The sequence below is a fragment of the Aspergillus tanneri genome (genome assembly GCF_003426965.1).
Source record: "Aspergillus tanneri strain NIH1004 chromosome Unknown AapTan_9_pilon_pilon_pilon, whole genome shotgun sequence".
Lineage (NCBI taxonomy): Eukaryota > Fungi > Ascomycota > Eurotiomycetes > Eurotiales > Aspergillaceae > Aspergillus > Aspergillus tanneri.
Genome location: NW_022984636.1, coordinates 12,203 through 26,670, shown reverse-complemented (window position 1 = coordinate 26,670; position 14,468 = coordinate 12,203). Strand labels below are relative to the sequence as shown.

The following is a 14,468-nucleotide window of genomic DNA, read 5'->3' as shown; positions in this document are numbered from 1 at the left end:
GAGAATAGCTTGTCTAACATAAGTTGGTTGGATGATATATAGGATGTAAGTGGCTTACTACAATTTTATAATAAGAAAAGATTAACTAACATGAATGGGTTGGATGTAATGCAGGATGTAAGTGACTTTCTTATAACATTGTGATAGAGAGCCTGGCTGACATAGATGGGCTGAATGGGATATAGCATGTAAGTTGTTCTAAGTGCAATGCTTTTAGAAGGGCTTGACTGACATAAGTGGGTTGGATGGGATATAGGTTGTGAGTGGCTCTAAGTATAATCTTATAGAGTTGGAAGTTCTGTTTAGTGACTTAATGCTCGGATGAGATATAGGTTGTAAGTGTCTCTTCCGTATTTTGCTTTGCTAACTGATAGTTTTACTTACCTAAGTGGGTTGGATGGGATATAGGGAGTAAGTAGTCGCTGCTTAATAGAGATATTTTTAATCTTGCTTATTAAATTGGACAGAGAGTAAGTGAGGCCGAGCACTTCTGTATCAAGGTTAAAAGATTCGCTAACTCACGCGGTCGGCGGAGATATAGTTGGTGAGGCGCTCTAAGCATAGTCATACGAAATTTGAGTGCTTGTATATTAATCTAAGTGCTCGAATTGAATATAGGGTGTAAGTTCCCGACGACTGTGATACCATACTAATAAAAGTGTTACTTACATGGCTCACATGGTGGATTGGACAGGCTGTACGCAACTCTAATTATGATCCTATATCAAGTTTACTGACTTGGGCGGATCGGATGGGAGATAGCCGGTATGGACCATGAATAAAATACTATACTGACAAAGACCGTTGTTAATCTATGTGTATCGGATGGTCTCTAGATTGTACGTGGCTTTGATCAATTGCTGAGGGAACAGACTGCCTTAACACTTGTTGGTTAAACTAAATCTAGTCGGTATGAGACTGGTGGTGTTATAAAGAAGGAATTTGCTAAAGCATAGTGTCTGCATGGGATGTAGACTGTGAGTAAGAATGGTTAAGTCTATGGAATAGAAATACTGCTGACCTATATTACTTGCATGGAACAGTCGGTGGGTGTCACGAATAATATATGGAGAGCGGAGGACATTACTAATAAGTATTTTACATGCTTGGCCTTGTACAGATGGTACATATTTCAAGAAAATATGGTAAATTCGTGAACATTCTATTAACCTAGTTTCTAGTCGTCCATATCGGCCGTAAGAAGATTTAACTAGACTTACTGGCACAAGAATGATATTAACTTCCAATGTCTTAACTGCTATAGAGTGTAAGTCTGGCTATTGTCTATTATAACTAGAATTGTACTAACTCTTGACTGCCATGGATATAGGCTGTAAGTGTCAATAATAAAATTTCAAGAAAATATGATAAATTCGTCAACATTCTATTAACCTGGTTTCTAGTCGTCTATATCGGCTGTAAGAAGATTTAACGAGACTTATGGCACAAGAATGATATTAACTTCCAATGTCTTAATTGCTATAGAGTGTAAGTCTGGCTATTCACTATTATAACTAAAATTGTACTAACTCTTGTCTGCCTGTGGATATAGGCTGTAAGTGTCCATAATAATAAAGGTGCTTAGCATTCTTGCTTTGTTTAACTGACTAAGCTATTTCTGTTTGGGTTGTAGAGCGTAAGTGATTCTAGAAGCCGTACTACTTAGAAAGAGTGTATGAAATGCTAATATTACTTCGGTGTAGGACGCAGTATGTGAACCTTGCAAACTGGGGCTGAAATTGAATACTGACAGATATTTTCCTTGCCTTGGAAATAAACAGATTGTTAGTAAAATAAATAATTGCAAGTAAGCACTATTAACTTATAACAGGGAAGAATGGAACAAGAACAAGGAAATATAAAAAAATCATATGAGAGTATGCTAACAGTAAGTGGTTTTGATAGAATCTTATAAATTTATATAATATAGCATATGCGATATTGATAGAGTTATTGCTAAATAAGAATATTTGCTAACCAGATGTGTCTAGGCGGTAAGCAGCATCCACCGGCGTATAACAAGGACTGATAACAGTGCTGACCGGTAGCACTGGTACTAATATAATATACAGATGGTAAGTAGCTCCAAATATGAAAAAACGTCCATGTAAAAGTAACTACTGACGTGGGAGGTTCGGGATATAGAGCGTAAGTAGGAGTATTTTCAGACCAGGAATTGTGCTAAGACAAATTAATCTGCTATAAAATAGAATGTAGGTTTTAAATATGCGATATAATACCCATGGGGTTAGCCCTGCAGTCTGCGAACTGACCGACAAAAAGCTTGTAAGCAGCCGAAATATATTAACCATGACCGTCGGCTAATCCAAGCCTGCATTAAATAAAGGAGGTATGTGTTTGAATTCCAATACATAACAGCTTAAAGACAGCTACTAATTGCCATCATATCCTAGGCCGTAAGTGGTATTAAAGTATTATCGAAATTAAGGCACTAATCTGTACTGGATGAGCGGGTGTAGAAGGTATGCTTGCTTACTAGGCCGGGGTACAAAGAAGTTCAAGAATATTGTTGGCTGATTCGCTTTGCCTAATATGCAGGTTGTAAGTGATTATAATATAATTTCTAGATCAACATAACCTTATGTCTTGCTAAGCTATGTTGTCTCCTTGAATACAGACAGTATGTGATCTAGAATAGGATAAAGTCAGATTAGTTGCTAATATTCGCGATTGTATAACAACAGAATGTAAGTAGCTCTGCTGATACTAATGCTAAAGGCTTGCTAATCTATGCGGGTGGGTGCGATAGATTGTGAGATATTCTGGCTAAATACTATAAGCATAAAATGGCTACTATATCGGCTCTACACTTGATAACTATAGCCTGTATGTCTCCCACGAGAGCGTGTCCTGCGGAGAAAACAGCTACTACTGAATTATAATAGAGAACATAGCTGACCCGCGGACTCAGAGTGTGAGTGACTTTGGCCATAGTATGTCTTATATTGGCTTTAATATTAATATACTCTGACTCTCTGGATTATAGCTGGTATGTGATTCTATCTAGTTATATCAACGGAAACACAGGCTAATCTCGGCGGATTGAGGGAGGTATAGGTTGTATGTAACCCCATTTCTAAAGAACGGTTATTGCGTGTAGCTGATTTGTAATGTACGGGTGCAGAGAGTGAGTGCAATTATCCACTGTAATAACAGCACCGAAATACGCTAAATTGGATCGAATAAAATGCAGTGTGTAAGTCACCCCCTGAAGCGATATTGTTTATAGTGTGAATGGCTCTGACCTTATTCGTTTGGCCATAATACAGGTTGTAAGTGCTCTAGATGGTATATTAGCAGGGCCAAAGATATTTCTAATTAATCCGGCCTATTGGGATACAGGATGTAAGTAGTTACTAATTAAATTATCCTTAGTATGCTGCTAACTTCAAGAATATAGTGCGTAAGTTGGTCTGCTTAGCTACAGTAATTAACTATGTGCTGACCAGTGTCGGTTGGATGGACTTACAGATCGTAAGTACTATAATAGACAAGCTTATTAAATAATTACTCACCCGCTGTCATTGAATAAAATATAGAACGTGAGTATCTCTGGCCTGTGCTGATGGGAATATTACTAACCAACGTTGGATGCATGGGTATAGGGTGTAAGTTTACTCACTACAGCGTGTGGAACTAAAAATACTACTAAGCCATGATGATTATATTGCTTATAGGTTGTAAGTGGCTGTTAGGAGTATAAAGCTTCACAGTGTCACTTACTTATTTCGGATGCACAATATATAGATGGTAAGTAGCTATACTTAGCACGGGCTGCAGGAATTACGTCGCAAAGTATACTGCTGACTATGATGGGAATTTTATAGGGGGTAACCGGCACTGCCTAATAGTATTCTGGAGGGACAATTACTAACACATGTTCGTTGGACACTTAAGCGAGTAAGTGACTCTAAGTAATATGCCATTACATCAGTATTATTAACCCGCGACGGGTGGACGACATAGAACGTAAGAAATCCCCGGTCGCGGTTTCGTTGTGCCTGAGTGTTACTTACCCAGCCGAATGGGATAGGATGTGAGTGTGTCTTGCCTATATGCTACTATGGCCTAGGCAATTAATGACTAATATCTGCTGGGTGGAACACAGTGTGTAAGTGGCCTAGGTTAATATATCCCAGACATTGCGAATTGCTAACCCATGTTTGCAGACTGTAGGTTATTATTGTCAATATGTTACTTCACGGGAGAGGCCACTAATATTTGTTGGATGCATATATATAGAGTGTAAGAGATCTAAAGCGTTGTGTTCTAGCTACAAGTGTTCCTAACCACAAACTCGGCTAAATGAGATATAGGTTGTAAGTGGTTCTAATCGATGCAAACAATAAGCATGGATTAGCTGTGAATTGATATTAACTGGGCGGGATATAGTGTGTAAGTGGTACCTACAAGTTATTAGGAAGAAAAAATTTTGTTGAAGTAGACTGGATAACCAAATACAGCCGGTAAGTAACGAATGACATACACCACAGCGAGATGGGTTATTAATATGTCAGTATAGACGGCAAGTGGCCCCAAACTTGGATATTGGAAGCAGAACTCATAATATACAATCGGTTAAATGGAATATAGCCTGTAAGTGGCTCTAATTAGGTAATTCTACAACCACGCATGTTACTAATTACAATACGAATATCATGCAGACGGTAAGTGGCTCAAAATATAATATATTAATATATGGAATAACGCTGACATACACTTGGTATCTGCCATTAGAGTGTAAGTGGTTAAATCATATATAAAAACTAATCTATTCTTAATTTAATGGGACATAGGCTGTAAGTGGTCATGGTTAAATCCTATTAAAGATGCAACTGTGACTGCTACTAACCCGACCTAGATTGGTCACGAAGGGCTGGTAAGTCATGATAATTATTCTGTGGATATAGATATTAGAGCAATATGCTTGCCCCAGCTTTATTAACATGGGAGCAGTAGCGACATACAGCTACCGATTCCGGCTTAGCGAGGCCAATATTTCAACATATAGGTCAGTAGCCTCCGGTTGTTCTCTGCTATCTCCTTTTTTTTCCTGCTAACCTCTGCACCCTGTCTAATTGAGCAACTAAATGGGATCGAAGTTGGCTTCAGCAAAAGCAGGGTAGTTCAACACTGTATGTTGTCCTTATTTCACGTGCAGATTAATACCATAAGAAACTAATTAACAAAGACACCTACATCTGGCTGTTTTGTCTATGGTCAATTGCTTGATATGTCTGTTGTGTTTCTTGTAAGCCTTGGTGTGGGTTTTTTCCTAGTACTGTTACCAGGTTTTCCCCATGCCTTTATGCAAATGCAGAGGCTAGTTGTTTGGTTTATGCTGTGTACTACATCTGTGTTTAACAATATAAGATGGCAGTTTTGCCGCCTCATTTACTTTCCTAGTATGTTGGGAGGACAGTAATAATCTGATTTCAGAAGTGCCTATTAGAAGTGTCAGATTAAATGAAGTGAGATGTACGGTCTGTACAGTGCTTTAATGATACAGATTTAGACTATGTATGCGTGGCTTGTAATTAACTAATATTAATAATATGGCCACTCCTTTGGCAGAGGATAAGGTCGCAGTCAATGAATGCTAAAACCATCGCAAAGAGTATGTCCGCTGGCGCCCTAATCTAAACACTGCCTACAGATAATATCCATACAATCAGCTGTATAGTACTTATTCCCATACCTACACACTCTTGTGGGCACAATGAATCCGCTAGCATCTTTTTCCGGAAAAACACCCAATCTTTTCCATCTTAGCTGCGTCCGAGTTAAGCGGATCTTCTAAAATAGAAACAGTTTAGAGCTCGGCACAGATATCTGCAGATCAGATAATGGATGGTATCTGATCTGTGATTTATCTGTTTAAATTTTGGAATGTGATGTGACTCAGGGGAAGAAGGCAGTAAGCTCATTGAACAGCTTCACGCAACCAATTGCCTAATATAGGGAACGATATATCATTGATTTCCTAGACCACGATAACTACTATACTTCCCTAGATGGTAAATGAAAGGGAAATGGTAGGACTCCGAAGGATTAGGTCAAGGAGACACTCTTAGACAGTTCGAAAGTTGTGGGCCCTGAGCCCACGAGTTCCTGGTAGGAGAGAAGACAACATTCCCTTTACGCAACTGCGCTCCGTGATCTGCAAGAAGGTGGTTGCTTGTCTTTTTCCTGTTTGAACGAGGACTTAAAATAATAGTCATCCATACAACTGTCGCGTGCCAATCCCCCTAGTTCCTCCACTACAATACCTGGAGGACCTTGTATAAGACTGACTCTCTGAGTCAACCCTGTAATCAGTGACTCGAGCTGTGAGGGGTCTACTTTCACCGATTCTGGAGTTTCCAGAATGCTTCGAATATTGCCATTGCCATTTTCCTTGATATCCTCGAGCACGTCCAGAGGAACTAAGTCCGATTCTTTCACCCACTGACCCTTCTGATACAAGAATAATTCCTCTGCCAAGGGAAGATCTACTGTCTCTCGTAGGCACTTCAAGATGCGTTCGGGCAAACATGGGCGTTTCCACGAGGATAAAATCTACGTCACTGTATAGCTTAAGATAAAATAGAGTTTTCTTGAGTGCCTCATCTCCAGCAATCCGGAGCATCACTATCAGGTGTTCAGCAACAAGAGCATCTGTATCTCTTTCTATTGTCGAATACCACAATTTGAGCACCCCGGATCAAGCACCCAGAAGCTTGATGCTTCACACAGTTCCGGCTTTCTTTCAAGTAGATTTTGCGTTCTTCCTTTAAAAGTTGGCTGAAGTTCTGGAGGCCTGACTTATATCTCACGCCCAGACAGCAAGTATGAAGTTGCATTTCATTGTCTCCGCCGCAGGAGAGCCGAGCAACAGACAGATGCCTCAAGCGGAATGTCGATATCGCTCCTTTTTCCTCCCGTTTGAGATATGGACATCACCGTGTATTTCTGAAAGCATATCCTCTCTCAAAAGGCAAAATTGGTTGTCAAGGTAGGCAGCTACCCGTTGGTCTCCCGGAAGTTCCGCGATATCCTCGGCGCGACGAAAGAATGGCTTGTCAGTACAGCTAAATTCATCTGAGGTCGGAAAAACGGCAACATTTCGGAAGTCACAAAGTCGTTATCATGACGACCTCCCGCTGTGAATGAGGACGCGTCGATCGTGCTTCCGGAAGATTTTACATGCAGGAAGTGCTTGCTTATGCCCGAGCTGGCGCAGCTCTGTAGAGGGAGAGCGAAACAGTGACCATCGTTCACCATCGCTTGCGCGTCTTCAATACATGCACTCCACTGGAGCTCGATAGGGCTAGTAATTCCGTCATGATCCATGTCAACGCATACGTTGCCATGTTGTCCAGCATTCGGGATGCAAACGCTTCCATCCAAGTATTCCAAAGAGTACGCGACTCGAGTATAATGACGATAATTCGCTCAAGAAACTGTCCGTTACACAGGCTTTTGATTCCCGGATCGCTCAAGTATTTCAATAACTTTGCCGTGTATTGGTTAATGAAGTCAGCCGTCGTGCTAAATCGAAGTTACTTCTGAAGGGAGGTCAAAGCGCCGTTGCTGGCCATGAGACGCTCGACAGTAACAGAATAGCCATGCTGGTCCAAAATCGCCTCAACAAACTTTTTAAAGTCGTTGATATTCTAAACTGTCTGCTTTCCAGTTATAACATCCTGAAGATACTTGGCCAAGCGATCCGACCATGTTCTAACCGCAGTCAATCCTGTTTGAGAGTTTGTGGGTCAAAACTTTGAAAATGGACTTTGAACGTGACTGATCATATAGAAATAGTCATTTCTTGTAAGAGCAGGGCTTTTTACCTAGGCATATATAAACTCTTCAACCGACAAAAGTACAATAGTGGAGAGAAACACCGCCAAAGCTGCTTGACCCTGCACGGACGTAGTACACGGAATTGCAAGAATTATAACTGGACAGCCGAGTAAGGTCTTCCATGGAAGGGGCTGGTTTGATGGGATTTAGCATGCTCATACTTCATGCCACGTCAATGAGGGGGGCCAATGCAGGTTCCCGGACCTTCAAAAAGGTGTTATGTGACTACCAAATTATGAGAGGTTGGCTCTATGCTCTCCTCTTTAATTGCCATTCAACTCCCATTAACTAGACACTTTTCCTACCCTATCTAATCACATTCTGCACCCTAAGGATATCTGCTTATTCTCTCACAGTTCAATCATTTACTTTCCGGGGACGTGGTAGAGGATATAGCAGTACCTGTCGAAGGAATATTATGCAACAGGGGTAAAGGCAAAACGTACAGCAAGCTCCCCCCCCCTACATGGCGAGGTTCTTGCAACGGTTTACCCAAATGACCAAGCAGAGAAGGGTGATATCACTGCCCAAATCACAAACAGCCAATATTTGGCGTCTTACAACTGGCTCAGTGGAGGAGAGCCTCATATTCTCATCCCAGGCAAGAAAGCAGCCTTTCAAAAAGTTCCCAAAAAACATCTCGCCGCTAATCATGCTGCGCCGAATAGGTGAGCCGCCGAAGTGGGCTCCGCTCTCAACCCCAACCCAGCTCAAGGAAGACTCGGGATTGTGCTTTCGAGATCAGAATACTGCTCGCTACGTTAGCTACTCCATGGAACCAATGATTCAAACAATCCTTGCAAGCAAGCCTGACTTCTCTCTTCAGGGCGCTGATATTGTTGCATGTGGTAGCACAATCGGGAATTTGTTACGCTTTCTGTGTGGTGAGGCCAACCCCTTTTGAATGCTCATTGAAGCCGTTGGGAGGACCGTTTTCATGGGGAGAGTAAATGCCCCGGACGAGGTGATACAAGCGTATATGGGTATGATCACAACTTTTCCGGAGGCATATACTACTTGGGGCGCGGAAGTGAGAGGGTCTGAGTCTCACCAAAGCGTGATGAAGTATGACTTTGCTGGTATAAGTTACTTAGTCCGTTTTGAGGCAGACGGTTATCTACCTCCGGCAACACAGACCCATGGCAGTTGCAGCTCAGGAGGAGATTCAGCAGAGCCGGAAGATAATCTTCTCTCATTTATTCAAAGAGCTGCTATTTCAAGTGTACCCCCAAATAGTCTAAAAACGACACCAAAAACGCTCAAAATATCAGCGGGAGGTGAGCGCACTTCACAGTCGCCCATTTTTGACTTGAAAACCCGCTCCGTTAGAAATAAGGACGAGGATACACTCGGTCAAGAATTAGCTTGATTGTGGATTGCCCAGATTCCTAATTTTATTCTTGCCCGCCACAAAGCCGGGATGTTTATTGATATCCAAGTCCTCGATATATGGGAGCAGGTCAAGGGGTGGGAGGAAGCTCAGGAACTAACTATGGCTAAGTTTGGCGACCTGCTGAAGAAAGTAATGTCTTTGGTACAAAGCTCTGAGTGTGAAAGACTTGAAATCACTCGTGATGATGCTGCAACGGTCGTGAAACTTGGAGCAAAGTGCACAGGCGCTGGCAGGGTTTTGCCCCCGCATTTAGCGAAGAAATGTGATGAGGAAGTCCGAGAATCTGATAGAAGCTCTTCGAGGGATGACTTTTTAGATGATAATCATAGATGTCTGTGTTGATATATCTTCCGTTGACAACGAAAGGAGCAAGAAAGCTCTATACAGACTACTTAGCAAGCCCATGTGGATCGGACGTCGCAAATTTTAGTAACAACAAATACAAACGCAAAGCACAGGTTCGAGGCCATTAGCCATAACTTGGAAAAATATGCTAGAGCAATCCCTTACATGGTTGGAAGTATGCGCATTCTGATGCAATCCCCACGCTCACCTGGAGCCCAAGTTGATTTGAAATTACGGAGTAAGGTTTGCGGGATGGTGAACGTTTAACGGTGAGTGAGAATAGTTACCTCAGTTAACCAATTCAAAAGATACATCGGTTAACAGGATACTGTACATTCCCAAGTTTGTAACCCCTGAAGAACAAATGTTATTGGGTACATAATTTCCCTCTCCAAACCATGCTTCTTTTGGCATTGACTTTAACGATGTTTTAGCCTCCATTTTTGCCTCTGCCGAACTGGCACATTGAGCCTATTAGTGCCTTCACAGTGCACACCCACCGCCTTCGGCTTAGGGGTGCACCACACCGTAAACTCAATTCACACTGTAAACCCAAAATTGATGCTATTCCCATTATCTATTGACTTTCACCCTGAGTATCTATCCAAAAAGGCTCATTTCACTGCTGCGCTGCTATAGCTGCATCTGATAATATAGAACTCTCATCCGTAGGCGCCCTGGGTGGCGGTTGGCTGTACAATTTTTTCCACTGCTTATCCAATCTCTTTTTTTCTTGTATAGCTTCTTTCTCTCTCCTAACCTTTATTGATCGATTGGCATCTTTTGTACTGAGTATACCAGAGTCTCCGATCTTTGTAATCTCTCTCTTGGTAATTTGGCGCCTCCGGGGGGCTTGCATCTCTTTTATTTGGTTAACTGTATCGCTTATCATAGCAAGCTCCTCTGCTGTTCTTTTATGATGGTAAAACGCACGCTGTAGGCCTCGCTGGAGCTTTGGTGTAAGGCTTTTAGTGGTAAATATCTTTAAGAGCTTTTTTTGGTTCCTTTCAAGGTCTTGGGCACTTCTTGGAGGGGTGTTTTCCACTCTAGAAGAAGAGAGATTCGGAGGTGTTGATTCGCCATACGCGCGAAGATCGGGTGCGGAGAGCTCTGGTATAGGTGGAAGTGTATTTTGAAGCTTTTAAATAATAGCAGAGCCATCTGGAGGGTATATACCACGTTCTTTAAAAGAATTGCAAATAACTCGCTGGTTAAAGGTCTTGTTTCGCACGCTAACAATATCTATAAGGAAATCCGCCTTCCGCGCGGGTATCCCACCCCACTGAGAAATGAAGTTATTTTGCTTGCGAAAATACTGTTTATAGGCAAGACAAGGCTTGCCATCAAGGGTCTGGTAAATATGAGTTGTATGAGGCCGAAAACAAAAAGGAATAATATTGTAATCCTCGCAGAGTTGTAAAAATTCAACAGTTTTATGGGACTCATGGCCGTTAAATATCAACACACGCCTTTCACCCCTTTTTGTCCGATCTTTTGTAGCCTCATGAAATTTTTGAAGCCATCTAATAGCAAGTAAATCATTAATATATCCCTTCGGCGAAATGGCAGTCCAAAAGTCTGGTAGATCAGTATCCAATATTCTCTGCGTCAAGGCGCTTTTTATCCTTTGTTATTTGTATCACAGGGCCTAATATAAGATGTTCTGGAAGTCGTTTCTCAAACCGATACGCCCACATCTTGCTAACTTCATGATCCCAACCAGCGCGTACGAGCGCCCGATTTGCCCACTCTGTGAGCATCTCAGGGGTAATAGGGAGATATAAATCGCGCATACGAACAATCCACTGGATCAGAGCTTTCTCCTGATACTCATCAAGAGCTTTATTTTTAGGTATACGGGCGCTGCGAGCCTGTTGTCCCCGGCGAATGCGACCGCGTAGTGTCTCGTACGAAACGCCATATTCCCGTGCGATCTTCGCTAAATTTGGTTTTTCTTCGCGCTGGGCGGCTTCACAGGCCTTTATTACACGAGATTCGTCTATCCTCGGTGCCTTTGGCATAGTGGGTGGATGGGAATAATGTCAAGAAGATAGATGGATGGAATTTTGGGTTTACGGTGTGGTGCACCCGTACGGCGGACGGATATGGCCAAATGATCAAAACTAAAATTCTCGTAAGACCCTCTACCGCCTGCTTTACCGCTTACTATTCTAATTCTTCCTCACATACATAGTCACATAATTACATAGTCACATATAGATGTCACACATCACATTGTATATTATACCGCAACAATTTACTGCCGTATAATCCTTAGCCTATGGTCAAGACCTACTTAGAAAGGTGGTAACCCTTTCCCTGTCTTCTATTATATTGTACTAAACTATGCCTCGTCCAATAACAGATCTTAACCGTACAAAGAAGAGATTATCTCTCTTTACCAGTCTGAAAATGATCCCTCCAGCATTGCTACTTTTCTTTATGAACAACATGGAACTAGCGTTTCTGAGTGTACAGTCCGGCGACGTCTCAAAGACTGGCAGATTACCAAATATCGACCACGTACGACAAGAGACCAAGAGTCTGGGCTTTTTCAGCGAATTCTTCAGCTCTTTTATGAGCAGGCTCTAAGTGATAAGGAGATTCTTAGAGTCTTAAAGTCTGAGGATACTGATATCGGTGAGAGAACATTAAGGAGAATCCGTACAGAGCTTGGATTAGTACGCCGGACAGATGACCCTGTAGCTCAGCAACTCCAGGAGAATGAGATCATCCAAATACTCCATCAAGAAATAGGGCAGACTATGATTAAGGGCTATGGAAGGGAGTTTCTTCTTCAGCATCTTCGTACAAGGGGTTACACTATTGCTCGGTATGTTTAAATGCCTTTATCCAAGAGATTTGTACTAATTACTCCATTTTTTTTCAGTGACCGGCTTTGGGCTATATACCGTACGCTTGCACCTGAAGACCTGGATCGCCGTGCTAATGACCTCCAACGCCGCCGTGGTGCTTATATTGTTCCTGGTCCAGATTGGCTATGGTCTACAGATGGCTATCTAAAGCTGGAGCCGTACGGGATTGAGATATATGCTGCAATAGATGCCTACTCTCGATATATTATCTGGATATATATTGGTATTTCAGCTCGTACAGCAGTTAGCGTCCTCAAGCAGTATCTTAATACTCTTGAGGAGAGGCAAATTATGCCACGGAAGCTCCGTACAGACCTTGGAGGAGAAACAGTTATCTTTCGGGATGCCCATTATCAACTCCGCCAAGTGTACGAGCCTGATCTATCTCTAGAGGACTGCTATATCTACGGACGGAGTACTGAGAACCAGCGAATTGAGTCATGGTGGGGACAGCTTACTAAAGCACAACTTTTTAAATGGCGGGTAAGTTGACCTTTATTTTAACTGCGTACGGAAACTAATTCTAATAGGAGTACTTTAAAACAGCTTTTAGATGAAGGTGTTTTTTTTCCAAGGAATCTATACCAGATTCTATTGTCTTGTACGCAGTCTACATGCCTAAGATTCGGCAGGAGGTCTTGACCTTTAGACACAACTGGAATATTCATAGGATTCGGAAACAGCCTGCACGGCATTGGGTTGTATATGGGAAGCCATACATAAATTACTATCATCCCATCCTCCTGATGGTGTAGAAAAGTATGGGATACGTCCTTGTACAGAGACTCTTAGGCAGCTAAAACAAGATGTTAAGGAGTTTGGTAAGCTGTATTTCTATACTACTATTAACTATACTAATAAATGGCTAGATCTTGACGAATATCTTCCCTCTGAGACTCTCCAGTGGTGTCGTACGCAGCTGTTGGGGATGGGGTTTGACCCTGAAAAGCCACCACCAATTCCTCCAGCTGAGAGTATGACTCCTTTTTGTACGATTTATTTGTTATTTCGGGAGAGAGTGCATCTACATATGCAGTCTTATTACCAACCACATCTTCGGTTATCCGAACCTCCTATAGGAGCTTTAATTAGGAGCCATCATCCTAAAGGTGGCGTCCGGTAGTATACTGTCGCTTTAGTCCAGTTTACAATTATTTGTTCCCACGGTTACTACATAGACTGATATTGAACATTCTTCTCTCCTTAAGAATTCTATCTTCTTCTTTATTCTTTTCTTCAATTCCTCCGTACGAAGTGTACAATGGCAGTAGCCTGAACTCCCTTTTGTTCAAAGGCACCACAGCCTCATACTGGAGAGTATTGCAGGACTCGTGGTGCAGTTAAGCCTATTGATCTTACTGATTCTCCCCCTTTTACCTCTTCTGCTCTATCTTTCTCCACAGCCCAAGCTGCTCCAAGATTTAAATCCTATGGCCGTATACAAGGAGATAAGGATCCCCGACAACTTGCAATTGTACAGACACGAAAACATCAGGAGCCAAAGGATTTTAAAGCCACTGTTAGCTTTTATCTGGAGTGATTGAGAATCCTCCTGAACCAAGACAGCGTACGAGCCGGCAGCATCTACGTAAGTTATCTTAAAGTTTAGGCTTAGAAAGAAACTTTTAAAGAACAATTAAAGCTAGGCTGCCCAATCGATGGATAAGATACATCCAGGAGTTTATTAAAGAGGATTTACTTCCTGGGATGCATTCTTCTTCCCGATATTTTTACGATCCCAATGATGACTTACACCTAGCCACCGGGCTTCAAAATAAGCATGCAATCTACTTGACAAAAGTGCAGATTGGGCCAGACATTGGGCAATTACTGCAGGTTGGTTCCAGACTCTAAGCAAGAGTATACTGTGTATGTTGTATTCTTCGTACGCAGCCTACTTGCAAATGAGCCAAGGCTATAGTAAAAGGAACCAGTGGAAATGGAATGAGGACCTTTTGAGATACCTAGATCTCTTTGTACCAGCAATA

General features: G+C 42.0%; 2 protein-coding genes across 2 annotated transcripts; one reads left to right on the top strand and one right to left on the bottom strand.

Annotated features, from left to right (window-relative positions):
• Nucleotides 1-7,023: 7,023 nt before the first annotated feature.
• On the bottom strand, nt 7,024-7,353 carry ATNIH1004_011629 (uncharacterized protein; the record flags this gene model as incomplete). Its single annotated transcript, XM_033576191.1, has 1 exon — nt 7,024-7,353. The coding sequence occupies one exon, from the start codon at nt 7,351-7,353 to the stop codon at nt 7,024-7,026; it is 330 nt and encodes a 109-aa protein (XP_033420855.1).
• Nucleotides 7,354-12,055: 4,702 nt separating this feature from the next.
• Nucleotides 12,056-13,037, top strand: ATNIH1004_011628 (uncharacterized protein; the record flags this gene model as incomplete). The annotated part of the gene is made up of 4 exons (XM_033576190.1): nt 12,056-12,127; nt 12,190-12,437; nt 12,495-12,963; nt 13,011-13,037. The coding sequence occupies 4 exons, from the start codon at nt 12,056-12,058 to the stop codon at nt 13,035-13,037; spliced, it is 816 nt and encodes a 271-aa protein (XP_033420854.1).
• Nucleotides 13,038-14,468: the final 1,431 nt, after the last annotated feature.